We start from the raw sequence: 19,243 nt of genomic DNA on the forward strand, positions 1-19,243 counted from the left end.
TTGCTCTTCTCCATGGGTTTTCAAACACATAGTTATGCTTGTGTTTGTGGAGAGGGGCTGGAGCAGATTAGGAAAGGGAGAGGAAAGAGGAAAGCGCACACCAATCTCCACCCTGAATAGCTTCCTCCCACAGCATTCAATCTTTCTCTGCTGGGATTCCAATACATGCATTTGCATGTAACATCTAGTCCATCCGGATTCAGGGAGTATATATACCCACGCTAGTGGGCTGCTGTGCATTCCATCCTGGGTACTAGCCAATACATAACGCTGCCCACAGGGGAATCGGATGGAGTTCATTCTAGGGTTTGTTTTGGGGTGAAAGCTCGAAAGAATGAAAAGAAGGCATTTCTATTAGTGCCAGCTTGCTTTGGGTTCACACTAGGAGATAGAAAAACAAGCCAGCCATTATTCCCTGCTTAGTTGAAGCTGGGTTTTCCTTTTAATTCTTGTTGTTATTGCTACTTTAGTTTCCAGATCACTTTGGATTTTATCCATGCCTGCTTGATTTCTTTTTAACAGTCTTGAAGAAGATGAAGAGGAGGAGGAGGTTGTGCATATGGGCAATGCAATTATGTCTTTCTACTCAGCTCTTATAGATTTGCTTGGGCGTTGTGCACCAGAATTGCATGTAAGTGGAGGGTTTTTTCTTTGTGCAGAAGCAGCCAAAGGTCACACGGCACACTTCAGGCTCCAAATATTATCAAGCAACCTGAGTCACCTTCTCACATCATTATCATCAGTATAAATAATCTCTGTTTACTAAAATGACAATTTAAACTAAGATGAAACTATCCATTTAAATTTTCAAATGGAAGGCCCGAATTTTTTTGCTGAGAGGGCTCCCTCCTGCACTGAAATAGTTGTAATCTTATGATACTCTTAAATAAAGTAAAGAGGAACTAGAGTATCATAAGAATATTTAGCCAATTTTATATAGTACTTTATGTAATATTTATATGCATGTAGTACAAGTATTTATTAAAAAGGAAAACTATTTATCCCATAGAATGACCCTTTAAGTAGCAATATTTAAACAGTTCGTAAATGTAGAAAAAGAGTCCATAGTTTTGCAGTTATTCACATTTTTAAAAGAGAGAGAGAAAAGTTAAAGAGAATATTGCCTCTGTTAATTGAATTTTGTGTAAAAATACAGCTTATCCAAACTGGAAAAGGTGAAGCTATTAGAATACGTTCCATCCTGCGTTCCTTGGTGCCAACTGAAGATTTGGTTGGGATTATAAGCATACCTCTAAAATTGCCAGCAGTAAATAAAGGTAAGGCATTTTTAAAAGTCTTGGGTAAATACCACTCAATCAATTTCTCTGTATGCCATCCTTCCACAGAATTTGTTTTCAATACAGCTTACAATGATTAAAAAATAGAATAAGCAAGTCAGTATTAAAGACAGTAATGCATAGCAAAAACCCCCAAAAAATCTAACTATATCAGTATATCAACTACTTCATTAACAAATCAGACATCTTCAAATATCTCAAGGGCTGTCATATGGAAGAGAGAACAAACTTGTTTTCTCCTGGTCTGGAGAGTAGGACTCAAACCAATGGCTTCAAGTTACAAGAAAGAAGATTCTGAGTAAGCATCAACAAGAACTTTCTGACAGTAAGAGCTGTTCAGCAAGTGACTCCTATAAGAGGTGATGAACCTCCTTGGGGGTTTCTAAGCAGAAGTTAGATGCCCATCTGTGATCGATGCTCTACCTGAGATTCCTGCATTGCAGGGGGTTGGACTAGATGACTGCTGGGGTCCCTTCCAACTCTACAATTATATGATTCTATGATCAACCAATCCTCTGCTATTATGCAAGGGGCAGTACTCCATCTTCTATAATCAGCTGCAATAGAACCAGTCCCTACAGCGGAATGCTTCTTTGGCATCTATTCAATCTTCTTCGTGGCACCCAAAAAACATGGCGCTTCATGGAAAACCCATTCTGGACCTAAAATTTCTGAACCAATGGGTAACCTACAGGAAATTCAAAATGGAAAGTCTTCCATCTATCAAAGAATATCTCCAAACCTACTCACATAAATAGATTTCTCTTCTAGAAGCTTATTTCCAGGTAACCTCAGCCAATCAGCTAGTCCACTTGAGGGCCCTACTGGAAACCTCCAGAGGCCTAGTTTCTTTCTCTCTGGAATGTGTGGAAAAAATCAGCTGAGGTTCTGACCTTCAGAAAATTGAATATAGTGGATTTCATGTTTATGACAAGGGTTCTAGCTCTGGGCATCTGAGTAGTGCATAACACTCCATTTGCAAAGCACCATGCCCATCATCTCCAATGGGCTCTACTGCCTACCAGAAAGATTGCATCGAGCAAGACACCTGCACATCAAACTGCCCCACCACCTCTGCCAGGCCTTGAGATGGTGGGCAGTGATCCAGCCTGTAGAGGGCTCTCCTTTTTGTGATCATCTGAGAATAATAATGCCAGCCTCACAGGGTGGGAAGCTCACTGTGGAGAGCTAAACATCCAGGGCCTATGGTCTCCCGCCAAAGCGTCAATGAGCATCAATTGGCTCAAGCTCTTAACAGCTCCTTTGCCCTTCAACACTTTGCTCCTCATCTCCAGCTCAGCAGCAACATCCTAATCTGCATGGATTCCACCACAGCAATACCCAACATCAGCAGACAAGGAGGTACCCAATTTTGGCAGCTTCAGGCAGAAGCATCCCTCTTCCTCAGCTGGACAGAACACAGCGTCGAGTCAGTCACAGCCAAGCACATCTCCAGTCTCCTAAACATGCAAACAGACTGACTGAGCCTCTGGAAAATGGACCAAGTGGAATGGCAACTGTATCTGGCAGTTTTTCAACAGCTTCTGTCAAAGTTTGACCAATGCCAGGTGTACCTCTTTGCCTCAGACAAGTATCATAACCTCCCAGATTCCAGTCACCATCAGTGGAGACATGGGATGCCCTGTTCTCACCATAGCCACCAGGTCTTCTCTATGCTTTCACTTCACTTCCCATCATTCCAACGGTCCATTGAAAGATCAGGGAAGAGCATGTGAGAGTCCTCCTTTTCACACCATTCTGGCCTCGCAGACCTTGGTTCCCTCAGATACGCCACCTGGCAGTCTCCCCTCTGTGGCGCTTACCTCACACAACAGATCTCTCTCAGGGCCCAGTTCTTCATCTGGATCCCAAGTGGCTTCAGCTGACTGTGTGGAGTTTGAACAGTGGCACCTAACCAAGCTGGACTTACCTGCAGATGTCAGTGATACACTCCAGAGCAATCAAGGCTCAATACTTTCATGCAAGGGGCGGGGAGAACTTACCAACCATTTTCTCCTCTTCCCATGGTGTCTCACAGACTCCCACCCTGTTTCTTAAAATTTGAAGTCCTGCACCACTTCCAAAGTAATTCAGATTGCTGTGTCCTCTTGTATTTTAAAGGTTTTACAATATGACCATGAAAACCAGCAGACCTGGGATACTTTGATTTGAGTTTGTGAATAGTCATATAAAGCTAAAATTGTATGAACAATAGCACAATTGGATTTCTTTTCAGATGGAACTGTTACAGAACCAGACATGTCTGCAAGTTTCTGCCCTGACCATAAGGCACCCATGGTACTTTTTCTAGATCGTGTCTATGGTATAAAGGACCAAAGCTTCCTTCTCCACCTCCTGGAAGTTGGATTTTTACCAGATTTAAGAGCATGTGCCTCATTGGATACAGTGAGTATTTTGTTACTGCCTTAATCTACAACTGTACTCATAGTGATGTATAATATAAAATTTTGTTGTTCATTGACGTTATAAAATACAGCTAACAAACAAAACAAAAACAAAAAACCCTAAATCTTAAAGTGTTATGTTCTTAGCTCTCATTTGATGATGCTACAATCAATGAATAACACAAGACCAGTGCCATAAATTCATAAATTCCTGTGTGTTCTTATAAAATATTTTCCCCTTATGGGAATTGAGGGAGAATGCAACCAAGAAAAACCAAGAGTCATACATTTCTGTATATGGAATTGAAAAACAGTCACAGCTTAATTGTTGTTACCTGAGCGAAACCCAGAAAATTTATTCTTCTATTAAATCTACAATAGGCCAATCCAGACAAAATATTAAACATGGTCAAGGAATCATAAACCAGGCTGATGACTACATGCTTCTTCATTGCTCAAGCAGCAATTCTGCCCAGTGTCATTAAGCATGGTTTCATCTTAGATCTACATCCAAACTAAGCATGGTTCATGCTAACAAGGATTTACAACCAGAGTCAGATCTTGGGTTAGGAGTGATACTGTGTAAATGGAAATATAAGACTTAATATATTCAGAGTTAGAGACTTGGCAGGTAAGGAAGATGTAATATATAAAAATATAGAAGAGTATATAAATACTAGAACTATCTCTGTTGATGTAGGGATATGTAAAGTTTTAGGCCGCACAGAGAATTTTGTCAGGTAGAATAGAAAAGATGAATGAAGAGTGTAGTTTTAGTTCTAATGACACACTTATGCCACATTAAGATGAATACAGTGGTGCCTTGCAAGACGAAATTAATCCGTTCCGCGAGTCTCTTCGTCTTGCGGTTTTTTCGTCTTGTGAAGCACGGCTATTAGCGGCTTAGAGGCTATTAGCGGCTTAGCGGCTTAGTGGCTATTAACGGCTTAGCGGCTATTAACGGCTTAGCGGCTTTAAGAAAAAGGAAACAAACTCGCAAGAACTCGCAAGACGTTTCGTCTTACAAAGCAAGCCCATAGGGAAATTCGTCTTGCGGAACGACTCAAAAAACGGAAAACCCTTTCGTCTAGCGAGTTTTTCGTCTTGCGAGGCATTCGTCTTGCGGGGCACCACTGTACAAACTTCTAACATGTACTGTTGCCTTCCAGATGCTTGAAAACCCTCTTTTTTTCAGTCTAGGCAGGTTGGAATGACTGGAGTTTTATCCAGCCCTTGGACTGCTGCTATACATGGTTAGGTTCACCTTGGTGTGATTCTAAGTTGCACAAGCCACCAGTGAAGTCATATGCACAAAACTGAAACAGACTATATATACATTGACCAAGCAGTAATATGTATATATTATATGTCCTTTATGCAGGTTTCTTTGAGTACTACAGAGACAGCTCTTGCTCTAAATAGATATATTTGTACAGCTGTCTTTCCATTACTCACACGGTGCGCTTCTCTCTTTTCGGGGACTGAGCATTATGTCTCTCTGATTGATTCCACACTTCATACCATGTATCGACTATCCAAAGGACGCTCTCTTACCAAAGCACAGAGAGACACCATTGAAGAATGTTTGCTTGCTATCTGCCAGTAAGTATGTATAAAGATTGTTTTCTGTTCCATATAAACACACTGCCTTTGCAGTATAATTTATTGTATATCTGTTGACTCTGGCTTCCCACAGGTTTTAGTGCTATAACAGGTTTATTAACAGAGTTATATTCACCTCTCTGGCTGGTCTCTAAATTACATGCAGCAAAAATCTCAGATGAAGAGAGCAAGCAAGGAGGCTGGGTGTACACAAGGAAATAATACAGGATTAATTCATTGTGCCTGACTACAACGCAACATATCAAGTGTGTTATAGATAATCAATTCTGATCCTCAAATGAGAACTTCACATTATATCATGTACAAAAATTATATATTTACCTAGGTGCAGGAAGTGTTAGTTGGGAACTCATTTGCTACTGCAGCTGTGTAACAAAGTGATCTGGGAAGCTTGTCAGAAGGGAGGACTTTCTCAATAGAATCCTAGATAGGCAGGAGAATACAGCCTCCTTGGCAATTAGATGCCAGCTGTCTAGAAGGCAGTTTGTTGTTGTTGTTGTTGTTTAGTCGTTTAGTCGTGTCCGACTCTTCGTGACCCCATGGACCAGAGCACGCCAGGCACCTCTGTCCTCCACTACCTCCCGCAGTTTGGTCAAACTCATGCTGGTAACCTTGAAAACACTATCCAACCATCTCGTCCTCTGTCGCCCCCTTCTCCTTGTGCCCTCCATCTTTCCCTCCATCTCTAAAGGAGAGAAAATCAGAAATAAGTGGATGTAAACATGCAATTTCTTACCTGCCTTTCACCATAAGGTCCCATGTCAGGTTGCAGGTTAAATAAAGGGATAGGTTAAATTTATTTATTTATTTATTTAACAAAATTACACACCACTTGCTTGTAAATAGAACCTCTGAGGAGGAGTTGTTGTTTTTTAAGTAGAATCTCAAGTGTGCCTCTTTATTGGCCTGACAGTTTTCTGCCAAAGGACAAGGTGGCACCTCTCCCTTTTCCACATGCAGAAGCTGCCTAGAGTGGCAGTTGGATCTTGGCCACCCCCACTGCCCAAGCATTTACCCCCTGAGGTGGTTGTGCTGCTCTGCCTAATGATAGGAGCCAGTCCCATTACTAGAGATTCCTTCCTCATAGTTCTCCTCAACAACACCTTACCCTTAACTCTGCTTACACTGTACATATTTTTAAAGACCATGGGTGTTCCCAGGTCAATGTGATAAATGAGTGAGTGGGGGCATCAAACCCACCAGGAAGAAATTAGGCACGTTTTCAATATTGTTCCAGTTTCAGAGGACCCTCCTAAGTCATAGCAGTGATATAATCTGTCATGCTTCCCATTTACCTTCTGGATCAGCCCAAAGACCCATCTAGTCTAGCATTCTGCTCTCACAGTGACCAATTAGATACATATGGGAAGTCTCTTTCTGAAACTTTTCTTGAGGGGGAAATCCCCCAATAACTTAGAGATTGTTACACACGCAAGATTGTTACACTGCTCACTACTATTCTAGAGTATATATACCAAATTATTCAGAATGTCATGTAGTACATGGGGCTGGGATTCAGTTAATTAGGATCAGATTATAATTTGCTTCTTTCATATGGTCAAATACAGGCCAGTTTAGAGGTGGGTAATATAGAACTTTCCTTCTCTGTTTTTCTTGTCATGAGACACAATTAGAATCAGAATTTTTCTGCTTATGTGATTGCTTCAATGGAATATTGCCCCGCCTTTAAGAATGTTTCCATTGAACATAACTGAGTAGATCCTAATCACTCTGCTGTTTTCCTTTTAGGTAATCTGTTTTACAGAACACTTGCACTGTTTGTCTCGCATTCCAGTCATTTGTGTAATTGCCTTGCAGCTTCATCAACATGTACACATTACTAATTATGAGTTTCTTTTTTAATTCTAGTCATTTACGGCCTTCTATGCTACAGCAGCTATTACGACGGCTGGTTTTTGATGTACCCTTACTTAATGAATATTGTAAAATGTCACTTAAGGTAAATCCTTCTCTTTCTACTAAGGATATTACATCTTTCAGTAGTATGAGAGATTTCTTTCTTTTAATTTCAAAAACAGTTTGGAAGGCTGACTGAGCACACATCTTCAAGAATAAAGGCCTTCTTATTAGTCAAAGATAATTTAAAGCACAATTGCTTTAAAACAGAAGATTTGTCATTACGTTATAAACAAAGCTGCTAAGAGTTTTCTATTAAAAAAGGAGTGAAAACTTTTGTGAGAGTTTTCTTTAATGTATTATTTTTTCTGCCATTCACAGCTGCTAACAAATCACTATGAGCAATGTTGGAAATATTATTGCTTGCCTTCTGGATGGGGAAATTATGGAATTGCAGCTGAAGAAGAATTACATTTATCTGAAAAACTTTTCTGGGGAATATTTGATTCCCTCTCTCATAAGGTAAAGGTCCAGAGTAATATTTGCAAGAGACACTACAATTCACACCTGTGCTTCTGTACACAGCACAAATCACTTGCTTCCACTAAATGCTATAAAGATGCACCTAGTGAAAGGAAAATGCCCTACTTAATCACTAAGAGCTTTGTTCAGACTAACATACCCATTGATTCAATAGGAAAACAGACCTTGGGACTTTTTTTTACATTGTTAAATGAACTGACACAACTTCTTTAGTCTTAATTTTTTTTAGCTATGAACAAAGCCTTCAAACAATTGATTTAAACAATATATAAATGTAGCTTGGTTTCTGCTAGGTGCCTGCATTAAAAAATAAATCTTCATTTATCAGCATCTACTAATGCTGCTTCTATATGGCTGTGTTGCCTTAACTAATATTTTGCATGTTTTTCTATTGGACTTTCCAACCAGTTCCTATCTCTCCTGCAGAAGTATGATCCAGAGCTTTTCCGAATGGCCTTGCCTTGTTTAAGTGCAATAGCTGGGGCTTTGCCACCAGATTATTTAGACACCCGAATTACCTCAGTTTTAGAAAAACAGACTTCAGTGGATGCTGACGGGAACTTTGATCCCAAACCTATCAACACAGTGAAGTAAGTCATAAGTGCCCCACTCATAATGCACTAATCAATCTGGGATTCTTTTTCCAGCCTAGCAGGGGCCTTGCTATCTCTTTAACACAAGGGGTAGAGAACCTGTGGCTAAAGGGTTGCAGTATTTATCTTACTTCCTGCAGGCCCTGGCCTAATTTCATGAAGTCTGGAGGGAGAAATGTATGGTTGGGAGGGAAAAGATTGAAGGGTAGAATGTGAAATGGATCAAGTGATGGAAAGAGCGAGTGGGGAAAGACCAACGCAAGCAATCAGTTCAGACCTCTTGCAAGAGCAGCCTGTTCCCAACAGCCCAATGGAAATGGAGGAAAGGTGAGGGGAGAGTAAAAGAGAATGGGGCATACACAACAGTATAAAGCTGTAACGACTCCTTGCTTCTCCAGCCCCTTATTAAAAGTCACCCAGGTGCATCATTGCAATTATTTGGTTGGCTAGTCATCAAATCATGATGGGGAAGCATAGGTTCTTGAGAATATGTTAACAACGTAATCTAGGCCTTTTACCACTGTCAGCATTATCCAGATAATTTTTTTAATATTTATTCATGGAAATTGATATAAATAGGCATATCCATATATGCCTAACTGGAGCAAATTATAAATTATATTGCTCTTTTGTGTTTCCAGTTTTACACTTCCTGAAAAGTTGGAGTATATTGTCAACAAGTACGCTGAACATACACATGACAAATGGGCTTGTGACAAGGTATGGATTATTATAAATCTGACAATTGTCAAAGAAGGACAATGAGAGTTGAATGTTGGAAATCTGTCCAATTTATCTCCATGACAGATTTGCCTTTCAGACACCTAGATTGTTATACCAGAGCAGCACTGTCTAGTAATGCTTCTCTCTCTCTCTCTCTCTCTCTCTCTCTCTCTCTCTCTCTCTCTCTCTTATCTCTTTTATCTCAAAATACCTGGGGATCTTCTGGCAGCTTCTGAATGCAATAAAGTGCTGTGGTTCTTGCAATTTCCGCATAAATTGACTCAGTCTGAAATAGTCTGTGTACTTAGCAATACCTTAACTTTTAACTAGTAGTGGGAAATCATAACATTTTAGCTTGTTTATACACATGGAAATGTGCAGATAATAATACTATGTGAACTGGAAGCACATGTATTGGGATGTGGGTGGCGCTGTGGTCTAAACCACTTGAGCCCCTTGGGCTTGCCGATCAGAATGTTGGTGGTTCGAATCCCCGCGGCGGAGTGAGCTCCCGTTGCTCTTCCCAGCTCCTGCCAACCTAGCAGTTCGAAAGCACGCCAGTGCAAGTAGATAAATAGGTACCACTGTGATGGGAAGGTAAACAGCCTTTCCGTGCGCTCTGGTTTCCATCACAGTGTTCTGTTGCTCCAGAAGCGGTTTAGTCATGCTGGCCACATGACATGGAAAGCTGTCTGTGGACAAACGCTGGCTCCCTCAGCCTGAAAGCGAGATTAACACTACAACCCCATAGTCACCTTTGACTGGACTTAACTTTCCAGGAGTCCTTTACCTTTACCTAAATGTATCTACACAATGACACAGAACCCAGCAGCTCCAGAAATCGTGTCCTCCCTAAAAGAGGGCACGTGTTGCGGTGAGACCTGGAGACCGACCTCCTGGTTGTGGGTGGGTCTATTGGATAGCCACAACTCCCGATTGGTGGGTCCCTCATTGCTGGGTGTAATCTGGCCAATGGGGTGCAGTCTAAACAGTTTGAGGGACCTATTTAATCTCTTGCACATGACCCAGAGATTCTCTTTCAGCTCACGCAAACGGAACACTGAACCTACCTCTCCCTATATTTAGGGTATTTTGCGATTGATCTTGCTATGCCATTGTGTGTGTCTGTCATTGGAACGGGGCACGGCAGGAATTTTCCCCACTTGGCTGATTGGCTGTTGCCATTTGGGTTTCGCCTGCTGCATAGCAAATCATCACAACTTGTAAGGTTGTGGATAGGCACTGGTTCATGTGATAGGGATGGGAGAGCGTTCTTGCCATCCCTATGTGAAGGATATTCCGTTAAAGGAGTCCAGGGACTCAACATGGTTTGGTCAACCCCTGAGAGGGGGTTGTGCCCGTGCCTGAGTCCAGGGGAGCATCTGGGGGAGTGAACAGGCTTTTCACCTACCTCAGGTGTTCACCTTTGGCTGACCTATGATAGAGCTCTGGGTCAGCGCTACCTGCAACGGTGTAGGGAGCTAGTCAAACCAGAACCAATGCTACCATTCACTTTTCTGTAATCAATAAAGTTGTGGCCTAAATTCTGCCAAAAACCAAAACTAAAATTTGAGTCATGTATGTATTTATTTAGGGGGGAGGTCTCTGGTTCTGAACACGCAAAGCACAGAATTGCAGAAATCCTTTTTGTCTATGTTCTTCCCGTTCACGTGGGAATATTTCTCCAATCTTATCAGGTGTATGATTTAGACAATAATTTTGTGGAGATTTTCTTTCCATTTCATTTTTGTGGTGGATCTGTTTCTTCATTCTGTGTATGGTGGAAATGGAGCTATCTCCAAAAAAACTGGGATACATGTGCAGTTGTGCTAAAATATTCACCAAAAGCACAGTGCTGATAGCTTCATTTTGTATTTAGCATCTGGAAAACCAGGCAGTATCATATTTGGATCTGAACATGGAATTTTGGTTCTTGCCTCTTGCCATTTTCTAAGCTACTTCATTTAGTCCGTTTTCTTTAAAAAAGAAATTTATTATAGTGGCCATCCCAGATAATTTGTTCCATCGGCTAATTACGTGTTGTGTGAATTATGTGTCTGTTACAGAATAATAGTGGGTGGAAGTATGCATCTTCACTCGATGAAAATGTGAAGACACATCCTTTAATGAGGCCTTTTAAAACACTGACCGAAAAGGTAATAAAGGAAAAATCAAACTGCATTATTTAATGAAACAACAGATTTTATGTGCATGTTTTCTTTGCATGTTTCATTAATATGTGAATATCACTGATGCTGCAAGGTGCATCATTTTAATAAGCATTAAAATATGACAAGATTTAAATCCAAATCATGTTAAGTTTAGCTTTCCAAATTGTATACAGTGAGAAGACCTTTGTACAATACTCCAGTTTAGACTTATTCTAGGTGAAATGTTACAAAATTTGTATATATCTTTTTTTAAGGAAAAGGAAATCTATCGATGGCCTGCCAGAGAATCTCTTAAAACCATGTTAGCAATGGGATGGAGCCTAGAAAGGACAAAAGAAGGAGATTCAATGGTACAGCAACGTGAAAGCGAAAAGCTCCGTAGCATATCACAGTCCAGCCAAGTAAGGCAGAACTTTCTTATAAAAAAAGACTAGAGAAAAATATGAGCTCATTTTTCTCCCTGCAAACTAATGCATTCTGTTTTGCTATTTTTATTTTTTTAAAAAAACACATTTGTAGAAATATTGGTGTGGTGAACCAGTCCTGTGAAATGTGTTAAGAATATTGCTTGCCACACTCGAGATGGAGAGCATGTTGGAACATTCGCAATAGCAATTCCCCATGGCAAATTGTTCCAGTTGCCAATTTATTGTGACTTTTTCATATCTAATGATCAGGTGACTCAGCCCTTATTTGTGATGAAAGTTTTTCAACACAATACAGTTTTTAATAGAATGCTATTTTCCCTCCCACTTGCTCCACAGGGAGGAATATGCAAACTAGATAGATCTTACCTTGCTGTGGGAGGACAGAACCTCTAGCTTTCTTCCTGCCTTGCTCCCATGCAGGTTGGGTGACAGCTGTACGCTGTCATCTACACTATGCAGCCCGACCCCATGATATTGGACAGGAATCTGTAGACTTAGCACTCACTCACACCTGTAGAACATGGCTCCACGAAGACACATCTTTCTAGTGCAGGGGTCTAAATTTGAGTTCATCCACTTTGTACTTCATAGGTCTTGTGTGTCAGCAGTTGTATGGTCCCCCAGCAAGCCTCTCTTTCACTGTAGTGGCAGGGATTTAGCTTCTCAGGGACTGTAGAAACATGGCTCTTTCCAGGCTTCCATGCCACCTTCTAGAGAATTCCCCAACACTCTGGAGCTGATTTTCAGGGGATGGTGGGGACTTCAGGATATTGGCAAAAATCTGCTCTCCTGCTGCATTAAATGATGTTTCCACTGGATCAAAAGCCTTTCCACGAGTACGATGGTACTAACTGAATTTCACCCTAATTTAAGTTTTTAATAATACTTAGCACCAGGCATTTTGCGTCCTTAAAATAACTTCATTCAATATAGATTGACATGTAAAGAATCTAAATATGCAAAAAAACCACAACCAACAACCACTAATTCTTCCTTTTAATAATAGGGAAATGGATACAACCCAGCACCACTTGATCTTTCAAATGTTGTACTCTCCAGAGATATCCAGGTTTGTATAAGACTATTCAAAAATGTAGGAAAACACCTATTCATACTTAAATAAGAGCAACAAGGGCCAACCAGAGAGTGTCCTTATGTTCAAAAGTACCGTGGGGAGACCTGCTCTAGCCACAGAACAGAAAGTATCATAACCATAAGGCATTTCAAACAAACCACATCCAACATAAATAGGTCCTCATTTCCCTAGGATCCGCACCATGAGCCATAAAGGGCATCCTTTATGGCAATATCTGCCCTGACTCCATCTATGTAACAAAGCATTGGAAGACACAAGATGGAACTAGCTTTTCCCTGGGCAGATGCCCTCATAGGTATTCCTCCTTCCCTGCTTAACACTTACTATAAATGATATATTTAAATACTATAATATATATTTCTGAAAAATTGTATTATTTCTTTTGATTTTGGATTATTCCTTCTTGATTTGGTGGTGATACAGGGAATGGTTGAAGTGGTAGCAGAAAACTATCATAACATTTGGGCTAAAAAGAAGAAAACTGAATTGGAAAGTAAAGGTAAGACTGAAATGTTTTGTGTGAAATCTGATATTCAGTAGGGGAATATCTGAAAATAGAGATGACATGATAAGAATAGCCTTAGGCTGCAATCCTAAACCCACTTACTTGGGAGTAAGATCAATGGAATTCAATGGGACTTACCTCTAAGTAGACAAAATGATGATCACAGCCTTAGTTTGTCTGTCAATTCCTATTGTAAATATTAACACTTCTCTCATCTTACCATAGGTGGAGGTAGCCATCCTTTATTAGTACCTTATGACACTTTGACAGCCAAAGAAAAGTCTCGGGATAGGGAGAAAGCACAAGAACTGTTTAAATTTCTTCTAGTGAATGGCATTGTCATATCCAGGTAAGTTGTATATCACTGTGTAAATAACTTGTGTTGCCCTAGTTTTTTGTTTTATTTCTCTTGCTTTGGACATAGCCAAATAAACCTTTTCCCCAATCATTTTTAACCTCTCTTGCAATCCTGAGCTCATTTTGAGCTTTGGCACACTTGACCTTGTTGGCTACTCATGTATACCCTTCCTTCATGGTTTAACCTTTCATCCATGCTCTTCTTAAATCTCAGCTCATCTGTAAGCTCCTTATGAAGCCACACCATATTCTTTAGATGCCTCCCACTTTTCTTACTGCATTTGAGCCTTCAATATTTCACCTTTAAGAAACTCCCATCCATCCTGAATCCCCTTCACTTTGAGTATTTTTGACCATGGGGCCTTTCAGTTTTTTCAAAATTGGCCTTCTTAAAGTCCAGAGTGCATCTCCAGCTACACTCAGCTTCCCCTTGCCTCCATATCATGAAACCCAAGAGGGTGTGATTACTTCCTCCCAAGATTCCCAGTACTGTCGATCAGTTCCTCCCTGTTGGTGAGATTGTGGCTAGATGCATCCTATGTCCTATGGCTCTGTCATTGAGAGACAGATGCAAATTGACATCTGGTCTGAGCTCCATATGTTGGGAAGAAATCGTTGGGTGAAGAGGCTCTGAGTTATATATTGAAAGGTAAGAAGAAGGTCATGCCTTCTGCACTCCAGTAATGAAACAGCAAAATTTGTTTTAATGATACCATCCATATCAAATTAGTCATTCTTTACAATCCGGATGCAGAGACCTTGATATTTGGCCCAGTTTTCCTTCCCAGGGGTGGTCCAGATTTCAGTCTAGAGATCAGCAGCCTAGTTCAGGATTCCCAGATGTTGCACCATCCAGAGGAGGAATGCAGCAAAATCAATTTTGATTCTCCATTTGATAGCCACCATTGGGGATGCGGGTTGCTTCATGTTGCTACTAGGTGAGAAGCAAGCAAATTTCATCACTAGGTGAAGAATTATGTTGAGGATATTGGATAGAATTTCAAAGCCTTCTGCCAAGTCTCTTCACATGATACTCAGAAATCCAGAGAAACAGGAATTGATGCAAGCGGCCATGGGTCATCTTCTTCAGATAACTTCAGTCAAGCAAGTAACCTCAGAACAGAGGTTTTCAGGTGTTTATTGTTCCAAAGAAAGGGGGCACTTGGCAGATGATATTGGATTTGAAGTTCTTGGACAAGTTTGTAACATACTGAATTTTTTGTATGGAAACGTTGATCTCCCTTAGGGAGGCATAACTACCTGGCTTCAGCAGATTTCACCAAGGCCTATCTCCATGTGCCAATCCACCCAGAGCATTGACAGTTTCTCAGCATTGCCCATACAGGTCAACATATTCAGTTCAACATTTTAGGGCCCCCTCAAAAATACATTTATGGTAAATGAATGGTCCCCTTTTCCCACTTAGAAGCTGCAATCCTAAAAAACGGGCAATTTCAAATAATGTTTCAAAAGTAACATGTACAATATGATAAAGTAGCTCAGCTTGAAGTTATTAATATTAAGCAAACATGCTTCTTTTTACTAGAGGCTTACGTGGCATGGAGATGGATGCTTCATCCATGGAAAAGAGGTTTGCCTACAAATTTCTGAAGAAGATTCTCAAATACGTTGACTCTGCTCAAGAATTCATTGCACATTTAGGTAAGTTTCTGTAGGCTACTAATCAGAAAGGCAGATTTTACCCTAATTCAGTTACAGTCCCTATTGTTGTCGTTGCCTTGTGAAGTGGCATGGACTGTGCAGGGCTTTGATCCTTACTTGCTGTGCAGAAGTGTTTGCAGGCCTGCTTGACCTTGCACATTGAGCATCCATAGCAGCCTCTGTCTTCCTGAGCCCACAACACCACACATATCTGGGCAAGAGAAGGGGAAAGGAGAGGTGGCCATGACAGGCACCCTTAATGTAGCTTTTCCTTTGAGGAAACATCCCTTGTCCAGTATGAATGTCATGCAGAAAATGCCAGTCCCACCCACATGGTGCTTTTTTCTCACAGGAATAGTGCACAAACTGTTAATGCAGAGTCCCCAGTGAGAAAAGATCACTCTGTTCTCTTTCCAGCAGAAGAAAGGGTCCTCAGCACTAGTTTCCCTACAGAATGCTGCTCCCAGGAGGGGTGAGGGTGCTTGGAGCTTTTTCAACGGCTGCCTCTACTGCCCCATCTTCCAACTCAGGGGGGAAGAGAGAAGCTTTGATGGTGGGTGAAGATGCTGGCCAAGCATCTTCAAGGGAATTATGTACACACAAGCTTTGTGGTCTTTTGTGTTCCCACATGTCTTTCAAGACAAAAAAAAGGAATGCTCACTTACCTTAATTTCACATTTAAGAAGCTCCTTTTAAAGCAATGTTGAATAGTGCGGAGAACAGGAGGGTGAAGTTAGGCGTGCTACTGATTCTCCATTTGAGTTAGTATGGCCACCCAAGTGCAATTTTTATTTTTGAAATTTGTATACCATACTTTTATCAGTAGATTCCAGAGTGCTTTGCAACATTAAAACAACAAAATTCAGTAAGAAATATAAAATTAAGAGAAGGTTAAAACAATATAAAAACAGCAGAATACATGGTGATGATGATGATGATGGCCTGCGGTCATGTGAGAGGATTTACCCAATCCACTGTCCCCAGCATCCCACTCCTAAATCTACACTTCAGGTGATCTAATAGTACTTTTTGTCAAACCTGTAACTTATGGGCCATATCCCACCCTAAAAAGAGGCACCCTAATATCTCCCAAAATCTGTCATTAAAAAATATCTCTTGGGTTTGTTCTTGCCTGTTCCAGTGATTCCGCCACTGTGATTACATGATGCCAAAAAGTTATTTGTGCTTCACATAAATGAAGCAGCACTTAAATGAAAAACCATTTCAAAAAAAGAAAAGGGAAAAAAGAAACTAATTTTTTGGGGGGAAAGCTTCAGAAATAGGAGTTGAGCACACACAGATGGACTTTCTCACTTCATCTTCAGCATCCACAAGATCTTAAGTAGCTTTATCATTTATCACATTTGCCTAAATGGAGATGATCACTAAATAGGAGCACATAGTTGCCTCTTCTGTTCCTATATAAATCATATGGTTGGTGCTTCTGAAATTTTGACTTCATGTATTTCAAAAGCCCATGGAAGATGTAAATTGATATTTCTGCCTAGTGTTATTTACCGTTCTATTGTTTCTCTCCAGAAGCTATTGTCACCAGTGGAAAAACTGAGAAATCACCACATGACCAAGAAATTAAGTTCTTTGCCAAAGTGAGTTGTTACATTAAAAAACAAATGAACTACTTTAACTTTCACAGTAATGCAAGAATGTAGTATGTATTAATGTTGAGATTTTGTAAAGAAACCCAAATAAATTGGTATTGAAAATTGGTTAGTGCTTTAAGGCTCTCTCTCTCTCTCCCTCTCCCTCCCCCCCTCTCTTGATGTAGGGCTGCCATCATGCAGCCCGCATTGGAAGATTTGTAGTGCCTCATCACAGTCTTGGATTTAGATGATGTTGAGGCAGGGTTGGAGGGCAAAGTGAAGGCAGGTTTATACAACAGCAGTGGCCACGGCATGGGAGCAAGAAGGGAGGGACACCAAGAGGGGAATAGTGGTGGTTTAAAACAACGGTGGAAGTTTAAGTAAAGCAGCGATGGAGGGACACTTGTACCTCCAATGACAGTGTAGGATCCACGAGTACCCTCAAGCAGCTCACCTTCTTCTTCAAGGAGAGTGAAACCTCATCCAAAATAGGTTGCGTTCTATTCATTCAGACTGAAGAACCACCCCGGTTGCAGTCTGATTTCTGTGAGAGAGAATTTTCATTTTGTCTAGGATTAAAACCTCACTAAACACTGAGAAGGGACACGGGTGGCACTGTGGGTTAAACCACAGAGCCTAGGACTTGCCGATCAGAAGGTCGGTGGTTTGAATCCCCGCGATGGGGTGAGCTCCTGTTGCTCGGTCCCTGCTCCTGCCAACCTAGCAGTTCGAAAGCACGTCAAAGTGCAAGTAGATAAATAGGTACCGCTCCGGCGGGAAGGTAAATGGCATTTCCGTGCGCTGCTCTGGTTCACCAGAAGCGGCTTAGTCATGCTGGCCACATGACCCAGAAGCTGTACGCCGGCTCTCACGGCCAATAAAGCGAGATGAGCGCCGCAACCCCAGAGTCGGCCACGACTGGACCTAATGGACCTTTACCTTTAAACACTGAGAAAGATGGAGGGTAGATAAGGAACAGGAAGTTGAAAGGTGTGAAGGAAGGGTGTAAAGTAAGATATGGACTGAAAAAAGAATAAATGCCATCATGGGAATTAATTATTTAATTAACAAGTTAAAAGTTAAAGGAATTGCTAACTGGTTAAATTTTTCAACTGTAAACTTTTAAACTTCACTTTAAAAAATGTTAACTTTATCCTTTTTACAAGTTATAGCTAAAACTTTTTATCTGAATTTCCTAGGTTCTGCTTCCACTAGTTGACCAGTATTTTACCAACCATTGCCTGTATTTCCTCTCCTCCCCAACTAAGCCACTGAGCAGTAGTGGATATGCTTCAAATAAAGAAAAAGAAATGGTAGCAAGGTATGTAAGTAAGAAAAAATACAGTCTATGACACTGGAAAAATCATGATATAATAAAGGTATTAGGCTCTTTAAAATATTTATTTCATATATCCTTATAACTCTAGCCAGTTGTTGTTTTTTTATAATCCAAACTTGTATTTTAATTATATTAGTCTACATTGAGTGGTCACCTTACACTCTGGTGATGCAGATAATAGAACAATAATATGAAAAATAACATGAATAACTTGACATACATATCTTTTGTGTAGATTTAGTTAGAAATGTAATTACAAAAAGAAGTAAAACTCCTTTCTTACTGGTTCAGAATACTGTCATTTTTATTTATTTCTCTACATTATTGATTTTCTCGCCCATTCTCTTGTCTTTCTTTCAAATTATTCTCCTGGGGGAGATAGGTTTTTTGTTTGTTTTCTAAATAGATTTTTTTTTAAGATACCAAATAAGATTTTTCCAAACGTTTCGCTTTCGGCGACGTTTTAATCTAGATATAATTCTCAAATTATATCTAAGTGTTTTCATTCACAATATACTGATTTTATTGCTCATGTTCTGTATTATATATAGAACACTTTATCAGACACTTTTCTAAAATGCAAATATGTTGCTTTTGGTTTCTCACTTTCTGTTTGAAAGTCCATTAAAATACTATCCAATCTTTCCAGGTATTATTTATTCTTTAGAATCCTATGTTGTTGTTTATTCATGGTTTTGGTTTTTGCTCATGGAAGGAGGACATCCTTGTGGGTGAGTCCTCCTATCTACCTCAAAGATTCAGAGGTTCCAAAGGCTTCCAGAACCTCTGTTGGGAGAGGGAGCCCTCTCAAATATTGTCCAACCTCACCTAGAGGGTAGCTTGGTATCCATTACTTTCCAAGGTATGGGCTGTTGCTGTTTTCTTGATTCTGTTCTCCATAACTAGTTTTAGCTAGTTAGTAAAGTTTCTATCTTAGGTTTGTGTTTGTTTGTTTGTTTTGGGACTCACTGCTGAAGAGGTGATAGAGTAGGCAGCCACAAACAAAACAAGTTGACATTCTGCATCCCTCCAGGAGCTGCCT

The 19,243-nt window shown here is 40.4% G+C and overlaps 1 protein-coding gene across 14 annotated transcripts in view; it reads left to right on the top strand.

Moving 5' to 3' along the window:
* Nucleotides 1-19,243, top strand: part of RYR3 (ryanodine receptor 3) — a 293,341-nt gene that overhangs the window by 182,606 nt on the left and 91,492 nt on the right. For 9 of the 14 annotated variants that reach the window (XM_077926602.1, XM_077926563.1, XM_077926598.1 and 6 more), the window contains exons 45-60: nucleotides 523-631; nucleotides 1,157-1,277; nucleotides 3,535-3,704; nucleotides 5,085-5,305; nucleotides 7,196-7,286; nucleotides 7,565-7,705; nucleotides 8,135-8,316; nucleotides 8,961-9,039; nucleotides 11,109-11,198; nucleotides 11,468-11,614; nucleotides 12,648-12,710; nucleotides 13,161-13,236; nucleotides 13,468-13,591; nucleotides 15,146-15,261; nucleotides 16,801-16,868; nucleotides 18,062-18,183. In XM_077926602.1, coding sequence (XP_077782728.1) covers nucleotides 523-631; nucleotides 1,157-1,277; nucleotides 3,535-3,704; nucleotides 5,085-5,305; nucleotides 7,196-7,286; nucleotides 7,565-7,705; nucleotides 8,135-8,316; nucleotides 8,961-9,039; nucleotides 11,109-11,198; nucleotides 11,468-11,614; nucleotides 12,648-12,710; nucleotides 13,161-13,236; nucleotides 13,468-13,591; nucleotides 15,146-15,261; nucleotides 16,801-16,868; nucleotides 18,062-18,183 — 1,920 coding nt within the window. The remainder of the gene's footprint in view (nucleotides 1-522; nucleotides 632-1,156; nucleotides 1,278-3,534; nucleotides 3,705-5,084; nucleotides 5,306-7,195; nucleotides 7,287-7,564; nucleotides 7,706-8,134; nucleotides 8,317-8,960; nucleotides 9,040-11,108; nucleotides 11,199-11,467; nucleotides 11,615-12,647; nucleotides 12,711-13,160; nucleotides 13,237-13,467; nucleotides 13,592-15,145; nucleotides 15,262-16,800; nucleotides 16,869-18,061; nucleotides 18,184-19,243) is intronic. The other 5 variants (XM_077926578.1, XM_077926608.1, XM_077926615.1 and 2 more) reach the window with 1 other exon arrangement.

The sequence above is a fragment of the Podarcis muralis genome, chromosome 1 (assembly GCF_964188315.1).
Source record: "Podarcis muralis chromosome 1, rPodMur119.hap1.1, whole genome shotgun sequence".
NCBI lineage: Eukaryota > Metazoa > Chordata > Lepidosauria > Squamata > Lacertidae > Podarcis > Podarcis muralis.